This window comes from Hemitrygon akajei, chromosome 10, assembly GCF_048418815.1.
Source record: "Hemitrygon akajei chromosome 10, sHemAka1.3, whole genome shotgun sequence".
NCBI lineage: Eukaryota > Metazoa > Chordata > Chondrichthyes > Myliobatiformes > Dasyatidae > Hemitrygon > Hemitrygon akajei.
In genome coordinates this window covers 170211752-170234727 of record NC_133133.1, presented here as the reverse complement: position 1 = coordinate 170234727, position 22976 = coordinate 170211752, and the positions used below count along the sequence as shown (strand labels likewise).

At 41.1% G+C, this 22976-nt stretch overlaps 1 protein-coding gene across 2 annotated transcripts in view; it reads right to left on the bottom strand.

Moving 5' to 3' along the window:
• ptprr (protein tyrosine phosphatase receptor type R) overlaps positions 1-22976 on the bottom strand; it is a 264810-nt gene that overhangs the window by 218286 nt on the left and 23548 nt on the right. The window contains exon 1 of one of the 2 annotated variants that reach the window (XM_073059667.1): positions 7839-7970. The exons of the other annotated variant lie outside the window; for it this stretch is intronic. Within the exon in view, the coding sequence (XP_072915768.1) occupies positions 7839-7883 (45 nt within the window). The 5' untranslated portion in view covers positions 7884-7970. Of the gene's footprint in view, positions 1-7838; positions 7971-22976 lie in introns of those variants that run through there. 2 annotated transcript variants of the gene reach the window in all.

Below are 22976 nucleotides of genomic sequence, written 5' to 3'. Positions count from 1 at the left end.
AGCTTATCTCCATTACTACACCTGGCTATAATAACTTAATAGAATAATAATAGAAAGCCTTTAACTCTGAGTGGAGTCATCGGGACGCCGTCGTGACTGGTTTTTTTAAGCAGGCTTTCTTATTTTTACAAGGCTGAGTTGCTAGTGCGACGCTCAACCCAGCACGGATGGAAAGCGTGCAAGGGAGCCGGCTGGATTCGAACTCGGGAGCCTTCGCTCTGAAGTCCAGTGCTGATGCCACTACACTACCAGCCAGCTATAATAACCTTAAGGAGCCATTATATTTTTCTAATTGCATTATCAATGTCTTGTTAAATCTTGCTCCACACCCAAGCATTGGACTCTTCAGCAGAGACTTGATGTATTTGAAAGCTGTACATAACCACATCTTGACATCGTTCCTCCCTCTCCCTTTCAGAACTGTTATGCTCATTAACGCAGTGGTATAGCGGTCGGTGCAGGGCTTTACAGCGCCAGCTATTCGATCAGTGTTCGATTCTCCCTGCTGCCTGTGGGGAGATCGTACAATTTCCCCGTGGCTGCGTGGGTTTCCTCCGACTGCTCTGGTTATATCCTACGTCCTGGGAGAATATGGGTTAGTAAGTTGTGGACATTCTGTGTTGGCGCTGGAAGCACGATGATACTTGTGGGCTGCCAGCAGCTCATACTCAAACTGTGTTGTCTGATGATGCAAAGCAACACACCTATCTATGATAGAAACCGTCCCTGAGCCTTGTGTTACATGCTTTCAGGCTTTTGTATCTTCTACCCAATGGGAGGGGGCAGAAGAAAGGGGTGGGCGTATCTTTGATTATACTGGTTACTTTACAAAGGCACTAAGAAATGTACACAGAGTTTATAGAAGGGAGGCTGGTTTTCTTGATGTTTCTCTGCAGTTTCTTGATGCATCATGGATACTTCACCCGATGTGCATCATCATTAACAGCTCTCACCATTCAAGTAACAGCTCCACCATGGGCGGTCCCAAGCCTGGCTGTGAAAGGAGGAGGGTTGGGCATGGGGCTAGCGACCCCAGTGCTACAGAAATGCCAACAGAAGCTCCAGAAACCTCATCTCCAGGAGAGGAGGGATCTTCAAGGATGGGGCAACACCTGCGGACAGTTTGAAAATGGCCCAGGAGAGAGGAATCTGGTGATCTGTTGGCAGCCTATTCCCCAACAGCAATGCTGGCCTTATGAAGGAGAAGAAATCATTTAAGAACTGTTAAATGGATTTGGTAAAGTAAGAAATAATAAAAATCTATTTTAAAATAACAAATTTAAGGCTAAGAAATCAATTAAAATTACATAAAGTTATACAAACAATTACCATTCTATAAATGATCAGCAATCCTTTCCCTAAGAGCCCAGATATGAAGGGCATCTGACCATTCAGCACTCAGTACTCAGTCCCTGCCTCTAGCTGATAAGAGTCCAGCAGCAGGCCAGAGAGTTGAACACGTTGTCATCTGATCCCTCACACAGTTCTAACTTCTGTGTTGCAATTGATAAGCACTGAAATCCGCAAAGAGCTAACCCACACGTTGGCTGGTTATCAATATTATTCAATAAAAAAACATGAGTCAATGTCAATGTGTTGGATTGGCATTTCTTACAGGTCAATTACCTTAATCCTCTGCATCTCCACCAATGCAGGAACTAGTCATTAAGTGCCCGATTTACGGCACATGATACAATGATCTAAGTTTAGAATTTGAAATATGTTGGGAATAATTAAATTATTGTGTAGCATTTGGGAGGACAAAGGAGAGATCATTTTTGAAAGGAGATTTAGCAACAACTATAGGCAAACTAAATCTGAAGGATATGATGCAATTGCCCTTTGCCAATTAATTTTGACTCAGAAAGAAAAATAACTTCATGTTGTGATGAAGAGTCTCACCCCAAAACATTGACTGTTTATTCTTTTCTATAGATGCTGCCTGGCCTGCTGAGTACCTCCAGCCCAGCATTTGTGGTATTACTTCATGATTAAAGTAATTTTAACATATACTTTCATTATTAAAAGAATGCACATCTATCTTCTAATTTTGTTTGCTGATTGACAAATAAAAGACTAAATAAAAAATAAATTAAAAAATAAAAAACATTTGAACAAACTACATTAACTAATTCTACTAAAACAATCTTAATGTTGCACAACAGTATTGTTCTACCGACAATATTTGCAGATGTTGAGCTTTAATCACTGAAAGAAAAGCAAGGCAAAAATAAAAGAAAAAGTTTCATAGGACTTTTGTGTCTTTTGGGATGACCTCAATCCACATATCTAAATTGAAAGACAAAGCCGGACATAACTATTGTAAATTATAAATGGTTGCCTTGGTTACTATAACTAAACAGGAAATGGCTAATGTCTTTTCTTGGATGGAAAAGTTAAATGTTGAATTGCAATTAAAAAGCATCTGCATACCTCTAGGTGTGGATGATTATCAAACCTCTTCCTGTACCGAACAGAACATAAAACGTGTTTCCTGATGTTATAGCTAAGCCTGCCATGTTAATTAGCTGTGGCTGTTTCTTCAGCACTTAGAAATGTCTCCTGAGCTCCAATTTGATTATACACTGTTCCTCAGGAGGAAATTATCATCTTGGTGGATTGTAGAAAAATTACCGACAATTTTCTCTGCAAAATGAAGTGGAAATAATATCGATATTGCCTGTCAGATGGGAGCAGTGCATGTCAACACTGAGAGTGTTTTGTTCTTGAGATTTAAACTTCTAATTTCATTTAGCAATAGAATTTAAATGTCAAATAATTTCAGCTTAATGCTTTAAGAAATTAAAATCCTTGCTGGTATTGTGTTGGGAGGATATTATAATTTTAATATTTCAAAAATAATCGAACAACTAATTACTTAAGTTTTACTGTGAAACACAAATCCAGCCAATACCCTCAGCAGGATAGAAGTTTTATCAACAACAACAGCATTACATGTTTCTAACACGTAGATAATGAAAGCTTTAAGAAATGTTAGAGGTTTAATGCTGAGATACATCCTAGGGTGTGCCGGGATTCGCCATCAGCGATATAGTCTGGGGTCATCGCGTGTTTCGGGTCATTGACTATCAGATACTCTGCCCAGGAGACCGAGCCAGGTTAATCAGGCCCTGGCTTGTGTCCCAGCAGCATTGGTCCACAGGTCACTCCTCTCGATCCGCAGCCATCTGGAGGCTCACACATCAGCCTCTGTGACGGTCCTGAAGGCTCTTTACTTTGCAGCCCCCGTAATGCCACGGAGAGAGTTGGTCCTGCACAATGAAACCTCTACACCTCAAATTTTGGCAAATGGACTAGCTTGGACAGGGTATCTTGGATGTCAAGGGGTAGATGAGTTGAAGTGCCTCTTTCTATGCTATATGACCCAGTCCATCACGGGTAAAACCCTCCACCCCCACCTCTGAGCACGTCCACATGAAAGACTGTTGCAGGAAAGCAGCACCCATCATTAGGGACACACTCCACCCAGGTCAGGCTCTCTTCTCACTGCTGCCATCAGGAAGAAGGTACAGGAGCCTCAGGACTCACACCACCAGGATCAGGAACAGTCATTACTCCTCAACCTCAACCATCAGGCTCTTGAATTAGATGGGATAACTTCACTCGACTTCACTTGTCCCATCCTTGAAACGTTCGCACAACCTACGGATCGCTTCCAAGGACTCTTCATCTCACTTTCTCAATATTTATTGGTTATTTATACGATTGTTTCTTCTTTTTGCATTTGCACAGTGTGTGGTCTTCTGTACTCTGGCTCAATGCCCTAGTTGGGTGGTCTTTCGTTGATTCCGATATAATTATTATTCTACTGATCTGTTGAGTATGCGCACGAGAAAATGAATCTCAGGGTTGTATATGGTGACATGTATGTACTTTGATACTAAAATTTACTTTGAACTCCATGACACAATGATCCATGATCTTGGAATATGGCAGACAGGCTTGACAGCTTATTTAGCCTCCAATTTGTAGCAGCTATATGCGAACAAATTGCAATATTTATTTTCTATTGCAATGACTATATTTTGTGTTTTTAGGTTAATTGTTATCACATTGCTAGTTCTAGGAGCTTCCTGTGCACAAATTCCATTTCTCTCATCACCATAGCATTTTTTTTTGTTATTTGCACTAATTAGTCATTGTAAAAGATTACTAAACAATTACTTTTTAGAACCTGAAATATGCATTCAGAAAGCAAATTTAAAATCACTGCAAAGTTTTATGTGAACCTCCATTCCAGAGACTTGAACGTAAAAATCCAGACTGACAATGGCAGCAGAGAGGTCAGCAATGCCATTTTTCAGAATAGACCTTAAACTGAAGTCCCAACTACTTTCTCAAGAATCTGACGGAACTGTTTTGTAGAAGAGCGGTAATATCCTGGTGGATATCCAGTATCTAAACCCAAAGTGCATTGCCTAGCATAATGCTTTGCAGTACCAGTGACTGGGTTTAACTCCCACCACTGCCTGTAAGGAGCTTGTATGTTCTCCTTGTGACAGCATGGGATCCCACTGACTGCTCCGGTTTCCTGTCACGTTCCAAAGACCTACCAGTTGGTAGGGTAATTGGTCATTGTAAATTGCCCCATGATTAGGCTGGGATTAAATCAGGGGATTACTGGGCGACGCAGCTCAAAGGACCGGAAGGCCTATTCCGTGCTGTATCTCAATAAGTAAGTAAGTAAATATCAGTGGTAATGCAGTCATTAAGATATTGCTGTGTCTGGGTACTTGCTTTGCACAAACTATTCCTTTGTAATACCACTGAAGCCATATTTCAAGAACTTCTGTTTTGATTCCAATGCAAATTTATGAAAGGCACAATATAAATGCAAGTATTTCTTTTCTTGTTAAAGAAAACAGAAAGACTCTGTTAGGTTAATCACAAAATGTATAAATTAGAGGAACAAGAGTGATGAAACTAATTGTTCTCCAATACTGAAGTGTTTCGGAAATCCAATTACAAAATAATTGGGATGCAAAATTTATCAGGAGAATTTTATTAAAATATACTCAACTTAAGCTCATTAACTTGAATTATCACTTCCATGCCCATTAATCTTTGTTAGTGTGTGGAAATGCCCAGATTATCACCGGAGTTATAATCGTTCACATGCTGTTAATAAAAGGTATTTTTCTTTATTACACTGATCTTATATATAATCACATGATACACTAAAAGATAAATCAATCCTATTTTAAAATTCATTATCCAGTACATTAAATGCAATCATTCTCTGACATAATTTAGCACCTGGTGAAAACACATTTTTCATACTGTACATAGAGCATCTGTTAGTAACTGATAGATTGGAGAGCAGAAAATATCTGAAGCACTCCTTCCACAAATGTAAACTGAAAGCTTTTTGGCCTTGCTCAAGTGTCTCTCAAAAATGCTGCTGCATTTTCTCTCAAAATTATTAAGTATCTGCAGCCGGCCACTGGTGTAGTGGGATCCACACCAGACTTCAGGATGAGTGGTCCTGGGTTCAAACCCGGCCGGCTTCTAACATGCATTCCATCTGTGCTGGGCTGAGCATCGAGCTATCAACTCAGCCTCACAAAAAACAGACAAAAATGCTCAAGAAACGGCAAGATTGCCTCCCAATGCATGCGGCACAAGGCGCGGAGGGGAGCGACAACATATTAATACACTCTTGCACCCTCCTGAATTTCTTTGGTGTGGTAGAAGTGGAGTTTGAGTGAGGAGATGGAAATAAAATGTGAAACAGATACATTAAATTAAAATGTGCATAACAGATTATCTGTTTACTTAGAGGCCAAAACAGGAGGAAAGAAAATATTGATCATAAGGAGAGCTTCTGTTTTGTGAGGTAAGTTGTACAGTTTTGTGCTGGAAAACTCTAATTTACCAACTAAATTTAATTAGTTTTTCTTCTGTCCTCATTTGTGTCTATTGAATTTGATTATTTACAATCCCTCGCACACAACTGCTAACTATTAGGAAAAATATCCTTGCAGACTGCTCACAAACAAAGCAGCCCATTGGGCTCTCAGACTTTCCATTTTGAGGCCGTGATGACACAGAGTCTTCCTGTTTTAATCTGCAAAGTCCCAGGCCATTTAGATCACCACCAGGTCTTCCATGTTGACACAAACATCCAGGAAATTATGGAAACCTTTCTGTGTGGGTGTTCTCCAGAGATACTCAAGGTGAACACAATATTGTTGTGCAAGACAGCTAGTAGCTAAATTGAAGCTTCATTACTTTTAAGTATTTTCACCACGGCCCCATCCTTTTTCTCTCACTCTCCCACTCTCTCACACACAATAACACACACATAAATACATAGACAAGCACACGCACAAACAAAATTTACCTAAAAGGAATTGTATTCATCTTGTGCGCAACATTAAATGACGTTAATTTTGCAAATTTCTACAGATGCACCACGGAGAGCATTCTAACTGGCTGCATCACCGTCTGGTATGTGGGGTGGGGAGGGGCGCGGTCTACTGCACAGGATCGAAACAAGCTGCAGAGTTGTAAGCTCAGCCAGCTCCATCATGGGCTCCAGCCTCCATAGTATCCAGGACACCTTCAAGGAGCAACGCTTCAAAAAAGGTGGCATCCATCATTAAGGACCCGCATCACCCAGGTCCTGCCTTCTTCTCATTGTTATCATCAGGAACAAAGGGAAAGACAGCACACATTCAACAATTCAGGAGCAGCTTCTTCGCCTCTGCCATCTGATTTCTGAATAGACATTAGACTCACTACTTTTTATTTCTATTTTTGCACTACTTAATTAATTTAACTATTTTATTTATATATTATATACAAATTTATTATATATTATATTATATACAAATTTGATGACATTTGCTGGTGATATTATGGTTCCTGATTCTGTATGGTTGCAAGAGCTCCCATCTCTCATGGATATGACCTTGATCCTTTATGCCTGTGCTAATCAGTGTCCGACAGCACACATATAAATACAGATGCACATGAGACAAGATAACAAACTGCATCTCTGTGAGCAATCTCTGAATTAGCTCTAGCTTGAGCCCTAAAGCCAAGCAATTATTTTTACAAAGAACTTTCAACAGATGTAGCCAATTACACATCTGAAACTCAAAACTGTGCTTTCCTACATAGAGCAGAAAGACGGAATTCAAAAATTGGTGAAACCTCTTCATCATGAATAAAATGATGTTACCCTTCTCATTCCATCCATCACAATGAATGAAGCTTTAAAGTAACAAACCATTTCATTTCTAGCACCAAGATGTCCCTAACAGAATGTTTATCCCCTGCAACAATTACTTTGCAATATATTTGTAAATACCAAATGAATCATGATTTTCAATCACTGAGGAAAACTTTAAATGCAATGATTCAAGAACAGCTTCTGACCCTCTGCCATCCAATTTTTGAATGGACATTGAACCCATGAACACTACCTCACTACTTTTTATTTTTATTTTTGCACCATTTATTTAATTTAACTATTCAATATATCTATACTTGGCATAAATAAGTTTTTTTCTTTTCTTTTATTATGTATTGCATTGTACTGCTGCCACAAAATTAACAAATTTCATGACATACGCCAGAGATAATAAACCTGATTCTGATATATAAACATTAACATAGCAAAGTAAAAATAGGGACTTCTTTTACAAACTGTGATATTCATGATTTTCACTTTTATTGGCAAGGCAAGCTTAATCTCATAAAATCTACTCATTACTCTTTCTCCTGACATAGTCTAAATGTACCACATTTATACAGAGTTGTGGAACAGGTAGGTTGACAGCTGTTCTGCTCTGACTCGTTCCATAACTCACCTTCATAATGTGCCAGACAACACCCAGGTACAGCATAGCCTGCATAACCCAGTAGAAGGTCTTGTTTTTCCTCACAGCACCAACATTTAATCGGAGGGAGTTTACCCTTGCTGCATCCCTCTTCTCACATTCCAACTGTTGTAAATCCATCGTCATCCCATACACTGTACGTGTCTTTCGCTAATATGACAGCACAGCATACGTTGCCGTCAAAGAGCAAAGGGATTTTTCTTATTTGTGGAGTCGTCTCAGATCTGTTAGGGCATATTCCTCAGAGAGGTTCTGTACTGTAGCTTCCAGAGCTGAACTACACATGCACCAAATTTGGACATGATTGACTTTTTAACCTTAACAGAAATTTGCAATTTAGAAACTGAATTTTTTTAAAAAAATACTATTCTGTAAAGCCGTACTTCTCACAAATCATTCCACTTTTAATTGGGCATAAACCTTTGAAGAGCTGTACCTCATCCCTGTTACCAGTAGCAACAGAGGAGCATATGTGAAACTTAATTGATATGAATGAGCACAACAGTGGGCAAAGTATACAACAGTTGTAAACAGGCCTACATGTGCACTTAGGAACCAAGAGATTCATCAAGACAACTGCTAAAAGAGTAAGCACTGACTGATGCATTTTAATGAGATGAGTTCAATCAACACTCTTGAGATAGAGCGAAGCAGTTTACAATTGAACTGGCAATTACCACAATATTGTCCACAATGTGGAGAAGATGCAGATCTGATGACCGGCCTCAGTTTATCATTGCAGAATGCACCATATTCGCAAACTGAAAGCAACTGGTGAAGCTGAATAAGGAACTGCCTGAGTAAGGAGGAAGCACAGTTCATAGCATAATGTGGTAGTGAGATGATGCACCATCAATAACTCTCGGAGACGTGAGTCGAGAGATAGGCTTTTATTATCTGGAAGAGCACTATCAGCAGCAAGAGACCACCACACAACATCTCGGAGACTGAGGGAGGAGCAGTGCCTCCAATCGCCTTTATACCGGGGTCTGTGGGAGGAGCCACAGGAGCAGTCAGCAGGGGGGCGTGTCCAGACAGGTATATGTAGTTCACCACATGAGATATACGGAATGGAGTGCCCTAGCTATTGACTATCATAAAACTGTTGGGTTTGTGGGAGAAGGAGGTAAAAGAAGGAGGAAAGGAATTATTTTGACATGACTTAGAATTTGGCATACTGTGCTTATTTATTCCTTATATCTTGTTGGAAGGCATCATTCTGGATCCTGTCAAAGGGTTTCAGCCCAAAACGTTGACTGTACATTTTTCTATAGATGCTGCCTGGCCTGCTGAATTCCTCCGGCATTTTGTGTGTATCATTCTGGGTTGTATAGGTTTTGTCATCATAATGAAATAACTAAACATAAACTATTACAGTGTGAAGCATATAAGGTTGAAAGAAATCCAATACAGGCTTCATTACAATCTTTGGGATCAATAGTTTTCATACAAAAGCTTTGTTAAGTTATGGGAGCAATTTCAATTTAATTCACAGTATTGTCTTCCATTACGTACAATCTATAGGGCTTTTTGTAATGCTGCTTTCATTTGGAAGTAGCAAGGGTTTGTTTCCTAACTTTCTACACCACACTCCAATGCAGTTGGTAGTGGTAAAGCAGCTTTAAGCCAACCGCCATAAAAAGTCAGAAGAATAAGGCAGCATTGGTAATCTTCTCCTCCTTTGAAATCAGCTGGTTTAAGTGGAGCAGTTGGTTAGATCTGTGGAGAGTGGTAATAGGCCTCAAGATCCAGCAGTTGAGTTTGGAAAAGCAACAAAAAGCAGGGAATGAGGAAATGATAGCATATTGGTTTACTGGCTCCTTAAGGTTGTAATAGCTGGGGTAGGTAGTGGGGGCAAGGTCCACTACCTATTAAATGCTCCGAATGACATGTGCCTCTGACAACCAAGCCCAGCTCCCGGCCTTCACATGCAGCTTAGCTACTAAGCCCAGTGGAACCGTTTTTACAACAAGGGGTGAAGGTGGGTTACTGGTGCCTTAAAACCAGTCACTTCAGGCAAATAGTGCTCATCAGCCATGGTTGGCAGCTCATCTAGGAAGAGGAAAACGTTGCCTTGCGGCTATACCCACCCATGGGGAAGGGTTCATAAGCGAACCTAAGGCAATTCTAAATTGAGTTCAACGGTGACTGGCAACTCCTGCAATGCTGCTGGTGCCAAACTGTATCGGTCTCTACTGTTCCTTTGGATTAATCAGCTATGTGGAGAGGTGGGAGCCTGCTATATGGGCAACAGCTTGCTCTCCATATTGTACTGCCCTGCCTTGCGTGTCTAGACAGCTAGGATGCAATATCCATGGCTGGTTCTGACCAGTGGAGCTCTCAGAGAGAGATGTACTGCGATACAGTGAAAAGCTTTAGTCTGCAGACAATCCTGATAGATCATTCCAAACATAAGTACATCCAATTAGTGACAGGAAACCAGAATGCAGCATACAGTAAATACAAGAGGTTCTGCAGATGCTGGAAATCCTCAGCAACACACACGAGGAATCAGCAGGTCAGGACTGGGTGAAGGGTATCAGCCTGAAATGTCGACTGTTTATTCATTTCCTTAAAATCTGCCTGACCTGCTGAGTCCCTCCAGCATTTTGAGTCTGTTGATGCAGAATATAGAGTTACAAAGAAAATCACTACGGGTGGACAAATAAAGTGCAAGGGCCACCGTATGGTTTCAGGAACAGATTCTTCCCCACCATCAGATTTCTGAACAGACAATGAACCCATGAACACTACCTCACTACAGTATTTTCTTATCTCTCATTTTGCACAAATTTAATTTCATTTTATATATATTTCCTGTAGAAATTTTTAGTTTTATGTATTGCACTGTCCTGCTGCCAGAAAACGACAAATGTCACAGCATCTGCCATTGATGTTAAACCTGATTCTGAAGGTAGGCTGAAAGACCAAGAATTCATGATTTTGCATGTATGAGATCCAGCCAAGATTCACATTTAAGTTAGCCCCACTTGTTCATATTCAGCCCATATCCAACTAGAGGTCATGGGTTAAGGGTGAAAGGTGAAATGTTTCAGGGGAACATGAGGTGAAACTTCTTCATTCAGACGGTGGTGAAAGTGTGGAACAAGCTGCCACCAGAAGTGGTGCATGTGAGCTCAATTTCAACATTTAATAGAAGTTTGGATAGGTACATGGATAGTAGGGATATGCAGGCCTATGGTCCCGGTGCAGATTGATGGGAATAGGCAGTTTAAAAAGGTCAGCGTGGACTAGATTTGGCCAAAGGGCCTGTCTGTGTACTGCACTTTTCTATGATTCTATGCATCAGAGATGCATTGTGTTTCAAATTGTGGATCATCTCATATGCATTCACTAATCATAATTACTCTGCAGATACAAGAAACTGTCCTTAAATGAACGGCTCTTTTGTTCAAGAGGGGTAGCCGCTGTTCATGAACCTGGTGGTGTGAGTCTTGAGGCTCTTATACCCTCTACCTGATGGCAGCAGAGAGAAAAGAGCATGGCCTGGGTGGTGAGGATCTTTGATGATGGATACTGCTTTCCTACAATGTTTCATGTCGATGTGCTCCATGGATGGGAAGATTTTACCCGTGATATACTAGGCCCAATCAACTACCTTTTGCAGGATTTTCCACTCAAAGGCTTTGGTCTTCCCTTACCAGGCTGTAATGCAGCCGGTCAGCACTCTTTCCACCACACATCTATAGAAATCTGCCAATGTTTTTGATGACATGCCAAATCTCCGCAGACTCTGAGGAAGTAGAGGCGCTGTCGTGTTTTCTTCGCAATTATATTAATATGAAGGATCCAGGACTGGTCTTCTGGAATTTAAAGTTACTGAATTTCTCCACCTCCGATGATTACTAGCTCATGGACCTCTGGTTTCCCTCTCCTGGTCTACAATTAGTTCCTTGGTCTTACTGACATTGAGTGAGAGGCTGTTGTTATTACACCACTCAGCCAAATTTTCCAACTCCCTCCGGTACGCTGGTTCATCACCACCTTTCATACAGTCCACAACAATGGTGTCATCAGCAAACTTGTATATGGATTTGGAGCTGTACTTAGCCAACAGTCCTAACTGTAGAGCGAGTAGAGCAGGGGGCTGAATACACAGCCATGCTGTGCTCCTGTGCTGGTGGAGATTGTGGAGGAGATGTTTTTGCCAATCCAGAATGACTGAGGTCTACAAGTGAGGAAATCCAGGATCTAATTGCACAAGGGGTTATTGAGGCCCGGGTCTTGGAGTTTTGAGGGGATGATGGTGTTAAATGCTGAGCTGTATTTGGTAAAGAGCATTCTGATGTATGTGGCTTTGCTGTCCAGATATTCCAGGGTTGTGTGAAGAGCCAAAGAGATGGTATCTGCTGAGCATCTGTTGCTTTGGTGGTCAAACTGGAGCGGATCCAAGTCACCACTCCGAACAGGATCGCCCATGTGAAACGACGTGTCGCATAATGATCGGACGAATGTTCCAGAGTAGATAATTAAACTGAGAGCCTGATCCTATGGGTGGTCTTTCATAATTCTGTCCAATACCAATTATTTAAATGTTGCACTGAAAACTTACTTACTGGTCATTTCCCTAGTTGGTAATCTATATAGGATCTTACTGTGCATACTATACCTGTGATTTTCTTTTGGCATTGAACAGCAGAAGCTACTGCTTGAAGCTGATTTCCTCAGAATCAAAAGCAAAGAAAAGGACGGCATACAGCAGGGGTCCCCAAAAGGGGCCCACAGAGCCCCTGCTGAATGGTATTGGTCCAAGGTTTTGAACCCCTGCAGTACAGGAGCGCTGTAAGGAGCGCTTGCACAACTGCTTTGAATTGGTGGACTGGACTGTATTCAGGATTCAGCTTTGAGCCTGGAAGACTTCATTAAAACCTGTGTGGATGAGTGTGTGCCTATGAAAACTTACTGTACATACCCAGACCAAAAGCCATGGATGAATCAGGAGGCTCGGAGTCCACTGAGGGCTAGATCTGTGGCACATGAGCCTGGCGACCCAGGTCTATTCAAGAAAACCTATGAACACTACCTCACTACTGCTTTTTAATTTTCTGTTTTTGCACTACTTATTTAATGTAACTATTTAATATACATATATATACTTGCCATAATTCAGCTTTTTTCTGCATTTATCATGTATTGCATTGTACTGCTGCCACAAAGTTAAATTTCACGACATATGCCAGTGATATTAAATGTGATTGAACATGTCAAAGGCAGTAAAGGATTCAAACCATATATGTATTTTCTCTCATTTAACCTTACACAATACACCTGATGAGGTACTGTGTTTGTCACTGCAGTGCAATGCTTGTAACCCTGGCACACGCTTTATTAAAGCACACTCTAAGGTGTGGCTCTAATGTAGCAACAATATTTTCCCTGAAAGTAGTAATAGAGAAACAGCAAGTTAAAAAAAAATAACGGGTCCCTCTGGAAATATGAAAGCAAGTCTGGTATTTTGATGGATTTGTTATTGTTTCGTTCCATCACCCGTTTTCCCTTAATCTGAACAAGCACCAAGCAATGATAAACAGGAAACAAGACTGAGGCCAAAAAGAGATTTCAAGAGAAATTGAGAGAAACAACATTCAGTTTCCAGAACATCTTGGTAAACTGTTAACCTACACTTTGAACCTTGCTAACTCTGCCCCGGTACTCCTTAAGCTCGGTATTTCATCGTCTTACACCATGACGGGCAGGAGGTTATCCTTCCTTGGGGACATCATTAATTCTAATTCATTTTGCTGCAACATCATTAAATCTGTTCCATACATTAGAGATATAAATGTCTGCAAAACACACATGGAGCAATTCTATCTTATGAAATCTCTCATTTAGAAATTAGCTTAATTGAGAAAAAGCACAGTACATCTGGGAAGCCAGGACGAGCAATTTCTCCTCAACTTGCGTGTGTGGGGAGTATTGACAGGGAAAGATTGTTTTCATGAGGCACCTCTGCTCCGCCTGGACCAATATAGATAATAAGTAGAAATTTACTTTGCTACATCCTGCCCATCTGTATCTGAAAATTCTCATTATAAACAAGAAACAAAGCCAAGCAGTGAAGGCTGAAATGGAAAAAGCTTGGTCAAAGGCAAAGGAATGTCAGGAAAGGAAGAAAGGTGGAGACTAAGAGAATCAAATAAGGGCTTAGGGCTTTGGTTGCTGAAGGGGTGCGAATTTCCGTGATGAATTAAAGCTGTGGAGGCCAATTCATTGGGTATATTTAAAGCAGTGTTTGATAGGTTTCTGATTAGTAAGGCTGACAAGGATTACTTGGAGAAGGCAGAAGATCGGGGTTGAGAGGGATAATAAATCAGCCATGATGGGATGGTAGAGCAGACCTGATGGGCCGAATGGCATAATTTGCTTCTCTGTCTTATGGTCTTATACTGTATAATCTGCAGTATCTTATGGTTAAGACATCTAATGCTGTCAACTATGAGAGATTAAAAAATGTTGATGTTTTGCATTTGCATAGCACCTTTTTCAACATTAGGGCAGTCAAGTGAGCCACTATCTTGTAAGGAAACTTGGTAATAAATGTGTGCTCAGGCAAGTGCAAGGTTGTGCACTTTAGTAGGGTCAACCAGGGTAGGTCATACATAGTGAACGGTGGGACACCGAGGAGTGTGGTAGAACAAAAAGATTTGGGAATATAGGTTGAAGGTGGTGTCACAGATAGATAGGGCCATAAAGAAGGTTTTGGCACATTTGGCCTTCATGAGTCAAAGTACTGAGTACAGGAGATGGGCTGTTATGTTTGTGAGGCCTAATTTGGAGTATTGTGTGCAGTTTTCGTCACCTACCTCAGGAAAGATTTAAATAAGGTTGAAAACGTGCAGAGAAAATTTACAAGGACGTTGCCGGAGCTGGAGGACCTGAGTTATATGGAAAGGTTGAAGAGGTTAGGATTTTATTTTTTGGAATGTAGAAGCTTGAGAGATTTGATAGAGGTATACAAAATTATGAGGGGTATAGCTAGGGTAAATGCAAGCAGGCTTTTTCCACAAGAGTTTGGGTGGGACTATAACCAGAGGTCATAGGTGAAGGGTAAAATGTGAAAAGTTTAAGGGAAACATGAGGGGAAACTTCTTCACTCAAAGGGTCACGAGAGTGTGGAATGAGCTGCCGGCACAAGTGGTGCATGTGAGCTCAACTTCAAGGTTTAAGAGAGGTATGGACAGGTACATGGATGGTAGGGGTATGAAGAGCAATGGTCCCGTTGTAGGGAGTTTAAATGGTTCGGCATGGACTAGATGGGCCAAAGGGCCTGTTTCTGTGCTGTACTTCTCTGTGACTGTATGACTCTAAGCATAGACTGTACTCAAACATGAGTGGATAAGTGGCAAGTAACATTTGAACCATAAAAGTCACAGTCACTGACCATGTATGTACAAAAACAGAGCATCCAACCACCTCCCCTTAACATTTAACAGCATTACCACCACTGAGTCCCCAACCATCAGCAGTTCCCTCCCATTAAAAAGATCACTGGAACATTAAATGGACAAGTCAAATAAATGTCACAGCTACAACTGGGAGTCATAGATTGGGCATCTTATGGTGGGTTACCTATCTCCCGACAGCCCAAAGCCTTTCCACCATTGGCAAGGCACGGGCCAGGAGCATGATGGATTACTCTCTAGTTGTTTGAATGAGTGCTAATCTAATAGCTCTTGAGCAGCTCAAGGAGAAAGGAACCCATTCAATTAGCTCTCCGTCAATAAACCTGAACAGTCGTTCCCCTTAGCACCAATGCAAAGGCTGCACTGTGCACCTCTGCAAATGCCCACAGTGTCCTTTGACAGTGCCTCCCAGGCCCATGACCTCCACCACAGAGAAGGGAGCCGCTACGGAGGAACACCAGCACCTGAAGGCTCCTCTGTAAATAGTATTCAAAGTACATTTATTTTCAAAGTATGTGCCGTTATCTGAGATTCATTTACTTACAGGCAGCCACAAAACAAAGAAACCCAAAAGAACCCGTAAAAAAAAAACCAACACCTAATGTGCAGAGAGAAAAAAAACAAATTGTGCAGACAATAAAAGGAACCAAATTGCATCCAGAATGAAATTGAGGCCTCAGACACAAAGCCCGGAGCAGGCCACAGCCTCAGCCTTAGTGCAGCAAAGCGCAGAGCAAACATCACAGAGCCACGTGTAGGAGTTGGAGGAGATTCGGTATGTCTCCAAAAACACTCAAAAATTTCTACAGATGTACCATGGAGAACATTCCAAGTGACTACATCAGGGTCTGGTATGGGGTGGGGTGGGGGGGGGGGGTCTACTGCACATGTTTGAAGTAAGCTGCAGAGAGTTGTAAAATTAGTCAGCTCTATCATGGGTACTAGCCTCTGTAGAATCCAAGGCAGCTTCAAGGAGCAGTGCCTCAGAAAGGCGATGCCTACCACCCAGGACATGCCTTGTTCTCACTGTTACCATCAGGAAGGTCAGGAAGGAGGAACAAAAGCCAGATGCACATGCTCAGCGATTCAGGAACAGCTCCTTCCCCTCTGCTATCCAATTTCCGAATGAACATTGAACCCATGTATACTACCCACCTACTTTTTTAAATTTCTATTTTTTCACTACTTATTTAATTTATTGATGTATATACATACACACACTTACTGTAATTCACAGTTTTTTCTACATTTATCATGTATTGCATTGTACTGCTGCTGCAAAGTCAACAAATTTCATGACAAATGCCAACCATATTAAACATGATTCTGATTCTGAAATAGAATCATGAAATCCTTCATTCTAGCATCTCAATAATACACCTCAATATTACACACACTTTTCAGTGTGAATTCTGTTCTCAAGTCTCTAGAGTGGTACTTAAATCCAGAGTGTTCTGACTCATATGCTGGCAGGCTTGCACAAAGTTATAGCTTTAACTACTTCAATTTTCACCAAGTGAACTTACCTTTCGCTTCATTTTAAAATAGATCAGTTAGACAAAGAGCTATCATGTTTAAAATGCAGATGGGGTGAAGAGGCCACTGGAAATCATTCACTGAGTATCTATGAGCCTTGGCGTGAGAAAGCTGCCTGCACGTCGTATATGATGAGAATGGCCAAGAGTGATCCACAGGGCACCCTTCCTTGTCTCTCTTAAGACTGAGAGGAGATTTATCTTCACCAATTCCTTAGTTTGTCAATTTTGGGTTAATGTCACTTCACATTCTGACCAAATCACAGCAACAACAAGCTTTATAGACACCCAATGGATCCCTTTCTAACATTCACCGTGTCAAAATATTACCTCAGTTTTAATTGCTTGGAATTCAACTGCATAATCTTGTTTTTAACCCCAGCATTTTACAATTGGAAATCTATGTTATTTTGGACCAGCAAAGATAATGATTCCACACTATTTCAAACATTTCACTGGGTGCATTTATTGTGAATGATTTCATGCCAGGGTTGCCCAGGGCAATGCCATTTGCCATAGAGCACTGGAGGGGAATTTGGGCCAAGCTCTCATTGAGTACCTTCAGGGAAATATGTTCTTCATCACAACAATGCTAAACATAGAGGCCACCTATGAAGTGCTCAGCAAATTTTTCCCAATTTTATCAGCTAGAAATAAACTTCTAATAGCAACCCACTCATGATCCCTTGAATCACGGCTTACCCCAACCCAAGAATCTTTCTCACCCTATCTCCCTGCCATTTGCTGCAACTCACTTCCCTTAAACCTCCAACACTCTGCCACATTGAAGCTACAAATTAGCAATAAGTGCAGGTCTCCCAATCCCAATTCTAAACCGGTAACACATCACCAGTGGACTCTTACAGAGGCTCTGCCGATGCCTCCATATTCCCTTGACTGGTTCACAGACACATGCGAGCAGGGGTTCCCAACCTGGGATGCACAGACCCCTTGCTTGGTTGTACTGGTCCATGGAATAAAAAAGGGTTGGGCACCCCTTCTCCTGAGGATTGGGAGGCACATGGTATCTATGGATAATTGCAGAAAACAGTTATCTGTGCGTCAGGAGCAACTGGTATCTTACAGGGTAGGCCAATGACCAAAATGGCTGTGGTGTTCTGCTTCTGTGCCATTCCAGCAGGCATAGCTGGAAGCCATAAAAGATGGCCTGTTCCGGGGTTAGTGGACTGTGTTTGTGTGTGGCTGGCCTGGTGGGAAGGACAGAGGAGTGGGGCTGTTGCTGTTTTGCTCTTTGTTGAACTCTGTGTTGTTCTACCAGGCATCGTGGGCATGCAATGTTGACGGCGGAAAGTGTGGCGACACTTGAGGGCTGCCCCCAGCATACCCTTGGGTGTGTTGGTTGTTGACGTGAATGGCATCTTTCAACATACATGTAACAAATAAACCTGATTCTTGAAACTTGATTGATGGGATATTACCATTTGTAAGTAAATATTTGCTCATTTCAAATTCTAAATATATTCAGTTCTGCTCACAGGAATATGAAAGTTTCTTTTGCAGCCAGTGAGCAATACCATATTTTGCAAGGTTTTGCCGTTCTTGGTATCCATGCAGAAAAATGCAACAATTAGCACATCACATTGCATTGACCACACTTTGTAAATCCAACAGTGGAAGAGGGTTCTGTTAATTAATCTCCATCCCATTCTTTTGCTGACATCAAGTGAATTTACTTCCCCCTCTCTTCATCTCATCTTTTATAGTTTAAAAATACCATACAAACTGATAAACAGCAATAATCCATAAAGAGTGTCTTCCTTCAAAATGGCAGTGCTAGACTCTGCTAAGGCTTAGCCAAGTATTTTTGCAAGCTTAGCTGATTTGAAACCAGATAAACATACTCAAGAAACAGCAAGTACATCAGAGACCACTGAAAGTTCTCCAAACAATATGCTTCTAATGTGACCATCACCCCCCTGTGATAACCTTAGGGATATTCCTGCTTTCTTACTAAGTGAATGCTATTTTCCTGATCTGGATTATCCGCACAGATCTGCAATCTCCCAAATCCATTACTTTTCAGAAGGGAGAATTCAGAAACATTTTGCATTGCACATGGATTTGTTGGATGCAATCTTTTTTATTATTTAATTATTGAAGCAGGTGCAAGAAAATCTAAGGTTCATCTTTGTAACTTTATTAATAACTCAATAAACAAGGAAATCACCTTCTAATATCCTTGACATTTTAGCCATCAAACCCCTCCTAATGATAAAAATGTCTGACTCATCTTTTTAAAATACCCCCCAACAATAACAAAGACTGACTCATCTTTGAAATACAACTTGATATTTCAATTACTACCAATCACTTTTCCTGACACTGAACGTACTTTAACTTTTGTGGGAAAACATTTTTTCTGCTTTAGTAGTTCTTTGGAGATTTTTAAGGGGGTAACTTTTAATATTTTTACCCTTTTATATTTCATTTCCCTGAATCCAATCGGTCTTTGTTTTCCAATATTTCTGCTTCTGTCCCCAATTTGAATTGAATTTATCCAATACAATAGGCATTTAATTCACAGTCATGCTGTTTTCAGAATTCCACCTCCTGACAGATTAAGGAGGCAAAGCAGTCAGTTGAATTTTTCCTTTAATGTAGCAGGGTTATACAGGATATTTACAAAATGCTATTGAAACTGTAAACTGTAACTATGAGGAAGGATTAAACAGACTGGAGTTGTTTTCTTTGGAATGGAAGAGTGGTGAATCTGTGGAATTCATTCCCACAGGCTGCTGTAGAGGTTTAGTCTGTGTGTATACTTAAGGCAGAGTTTGATAGATTCTTGATTAGTCAGGGCATGAAGGGATACGGGGAGAAGGCAGGAGATTCAGGCTGAGAGGGAAAATGGATCAGCCATGATGAAATAGTGGAACAGACTCGATGGGCCAAATGGCCTAATTCTGCTCCTATATCTTACGGTCTTGAGGTCTTATAGTATTAATGATTTTCCAAATACTTGTATATGATTTAGCATGCTATTCATTTTTAATACAGCATTTTTATGATTTGATTTTTCTTTTCATATCTGAGAAAACTTTTCCAAATCTTAAGACCATAAGATATAGGAGCAGAATTAGGCTTCGCTATTTCATCATGGCTGATCCATTTCCATCTTAGCCAGAATATCCTTCCTTCTCCTCGCACTCCTTCATATTCCGAACAATCACAAATCTATCAGCCTCTGCCTTAAATATACCCAATGACTTGGCCTCCACAGCTGCCAGTGGTAACAAATTCCACAGATTCACCACTCTATGGCTAAAGAAATTCCTCCTCATCTCCATTCTGGATGGATGTTTCTCTATTCTGAGGCTGTATCCTCTGGTCTTAGACTCCCCACCATAGGAAACATCCTCTCCACATCCACTTCATCAAGGCCTTTCAACATTCCACAGCTTGCAATGAGATCTCCCTTCATTCTTCTGAACTCCAGAGAATTCTTCCAATGTTTTGATGAATTACCACACACAAACACCAAATTGATTATATATTCAAAGAGAATGTTTTTATGATTGTTTATATCATACAGGAAGTGGCATACAGAACTTACTACCTACCATCCTTGATCATGGACAACATTGAGAATCAAGAATACAAAAGGCATGGTATATATGAATGCGTATCCCTTTAGTAGTTATCATGAACAATGTCTTTAGATCCTGTATATTGCAATAATCTTGCCATGTGTTATAAAATCACAGTTCATTTCCATAATAGGGAGCAATATTAAATTGAATTCAGCATCACTGTGAGGTCACCATACCGCCATCTCTGCAAAAGTGGTCCAAGGTTGTGGGGTTTGCATAATAAACTGAAGTTGTAAATAGCCTCTATGCATTTCAAACAAGGCTGGTTACATTGCTGCACATGTGCCAAGTTCAATTGATATGTGATAACCTCAAAGAAAGTCTGTTTGTGTCTGATGTGGTCATTCTGTCAGAAACCCCGAAGTAGGTGGTCATGGTAGAACTGACAGTTCCTTGGGAAAACTGGACTGAGGAAGTGTTTGAGCATAAGAAAACCAAATAGCAGAAGCTGGCAGAGCAGTGCCAGAGTCAGGGGTAGAGGGCACGACACGAGCCTAAAGAAGTGAGGTGTAGAGGTTTCGTTGTGCAGAACCAACTCTCTCCTTGGCATTATGGGGGCTGGAAAGAAAAGAGCCTTCAGAACCGACACAGAGGCTGCTGAGTGAGCCTCCAGATGGCTGCAGATCAGGAGGTGTGATCCGTGGGTCGACGCTGCTGGGACACAACCCAGGGCCTGATCAACCCTGGCTGGGTCAGCTGAGCGAGGCTGTCTGACATTGAAAGGCCCAAAGCTCCTGATGACCCCAGATTACATCACTGTTGGTGTGTCTCAGCACGTCCTCAAATGTCTCTCAGCCTTGCGTCTATAATTTGCCTCAGGATTCAATGCCACCCAATAGGAATGCAGGATAGATAATATAACAACTGTCAGGAGGCAATTAACATAGTGAGGTCTTACTTGCGTAGGGACTGATGTGAACCATGTTGTAATTTTTGTCTCAAGGATTATTGGGTGACAATAATTACCCATTATCAAAGAGGGACATCTAGTGGACGGATTAAGCATTTTCTAAGAAAGGTACAAAATGCTGGAGGAACTCAGCAGGCAAGGCAGCATCCATGGAAAAGAGTAGAGTCAATGTTTCGGGCTGAGACCCTTCGGCAGGTGTTAAGTACTTTCTGCTCCTCACAGTGCAGTGCAGGTGGAACATAATGTGGGCGATGGCTTTACATAGTGTTCAGTACTCAAATATGATTCACTTGTCACTTTAATTCCCTGTCTCTCTTGCACTCTGATCTATCCATCCTTGGCTTTCTGTGCTGTTCCAACAAAACTGGATTTAAGCTCAAGGAGTAACAGTGTCTCAGCCCGTTATAGATTTTCAGGGTCAACATCATGTGCAACAATTTCAGATAATGATTTTCTTGATCTGATTTAAACCTCTAATCTTTTGTTTCTTTAATCTGCAAAGCCCTTCCACCATCTGCACAGTACCAGTCAGGTGCATGACAGAATACTGGCAACTTGCCTGGATGATTGCCAACAATACCCAAGACAAATTCAATGCAGCCCGAAACAAAGCAACCCACTTGACTGGTGCTCCCATCCAAACACTACCATGTGTACCCTCTATGTTATCTACATCAAACCTACTGCAGCAGCAGCTCCCAAGCATATAAGTTCCATCACTGAGAAGAACAAAGACAATGCCATCATTGGCAGGTTTACCTCAAAACCTCATCATGAGCTCCATCACAACTGTGTGACCCAAGTCCTTACCCAAAAATACCAGGAAGATTGCCACAGTAAAGAGCGGACACCCTCTCCCACCTTCTCATGGGAAAACAGAAATGGGCTGCAAGCTTTGGCCTTACTAGCCTTATTACATCAGTTACTATCTATTTTATATGAAATAAAAAACAACCCTCGCTCCAAGTACAGTTAAAATATCAATCAGTTAGTGAATAATTTAAACTATAAATAAAAATACACTGTCCACCCATGTCGCTTCTCCATGCCTAGAAATCTGATTAATATCAATTTTTAAATTTTGTCCCATATATTAATTCCACTTCACTCATTTCTCTATAGTGATCAAACATATTAATCCTGTATTGTATTCTTGCTCACTTTTCACTGAATTCCAACTACTGCATTACTTGAATCAATATTCAGTCACTAAATGCTGCTTTAAGCAGGTTTGTCACCAAAAACACTCACAAATTTCTACAGATGTACCATGGAGAGCATTCTAACTGGCTGCATCACCGTCTGGTGTGGGGGTGTGGTGTCTACTGCACAGGATCAAAATAAGCTGCAGAAGGTTGTGAACTCAGTCAGCTCCATCATGGGCACTAGCCTCCCAGCATCTAGGACATCTTCAAGGAGCAATGCCTCAAAAAGGCAACTTCCATCACTAAGGACTCCATCGCCCAGGGCACGCCCTCTTCTCTTTACTACCTACCATCAGGGAGGAGGTACAGGAGCCTGAAGACCCACACTCAACGATTCAGATAAAGTTTCTTCCCTCTGCCATCCAATTTCTGAATGAACTCTACCTCACTACTTTTATGCATTATTTATTTAACTTAATC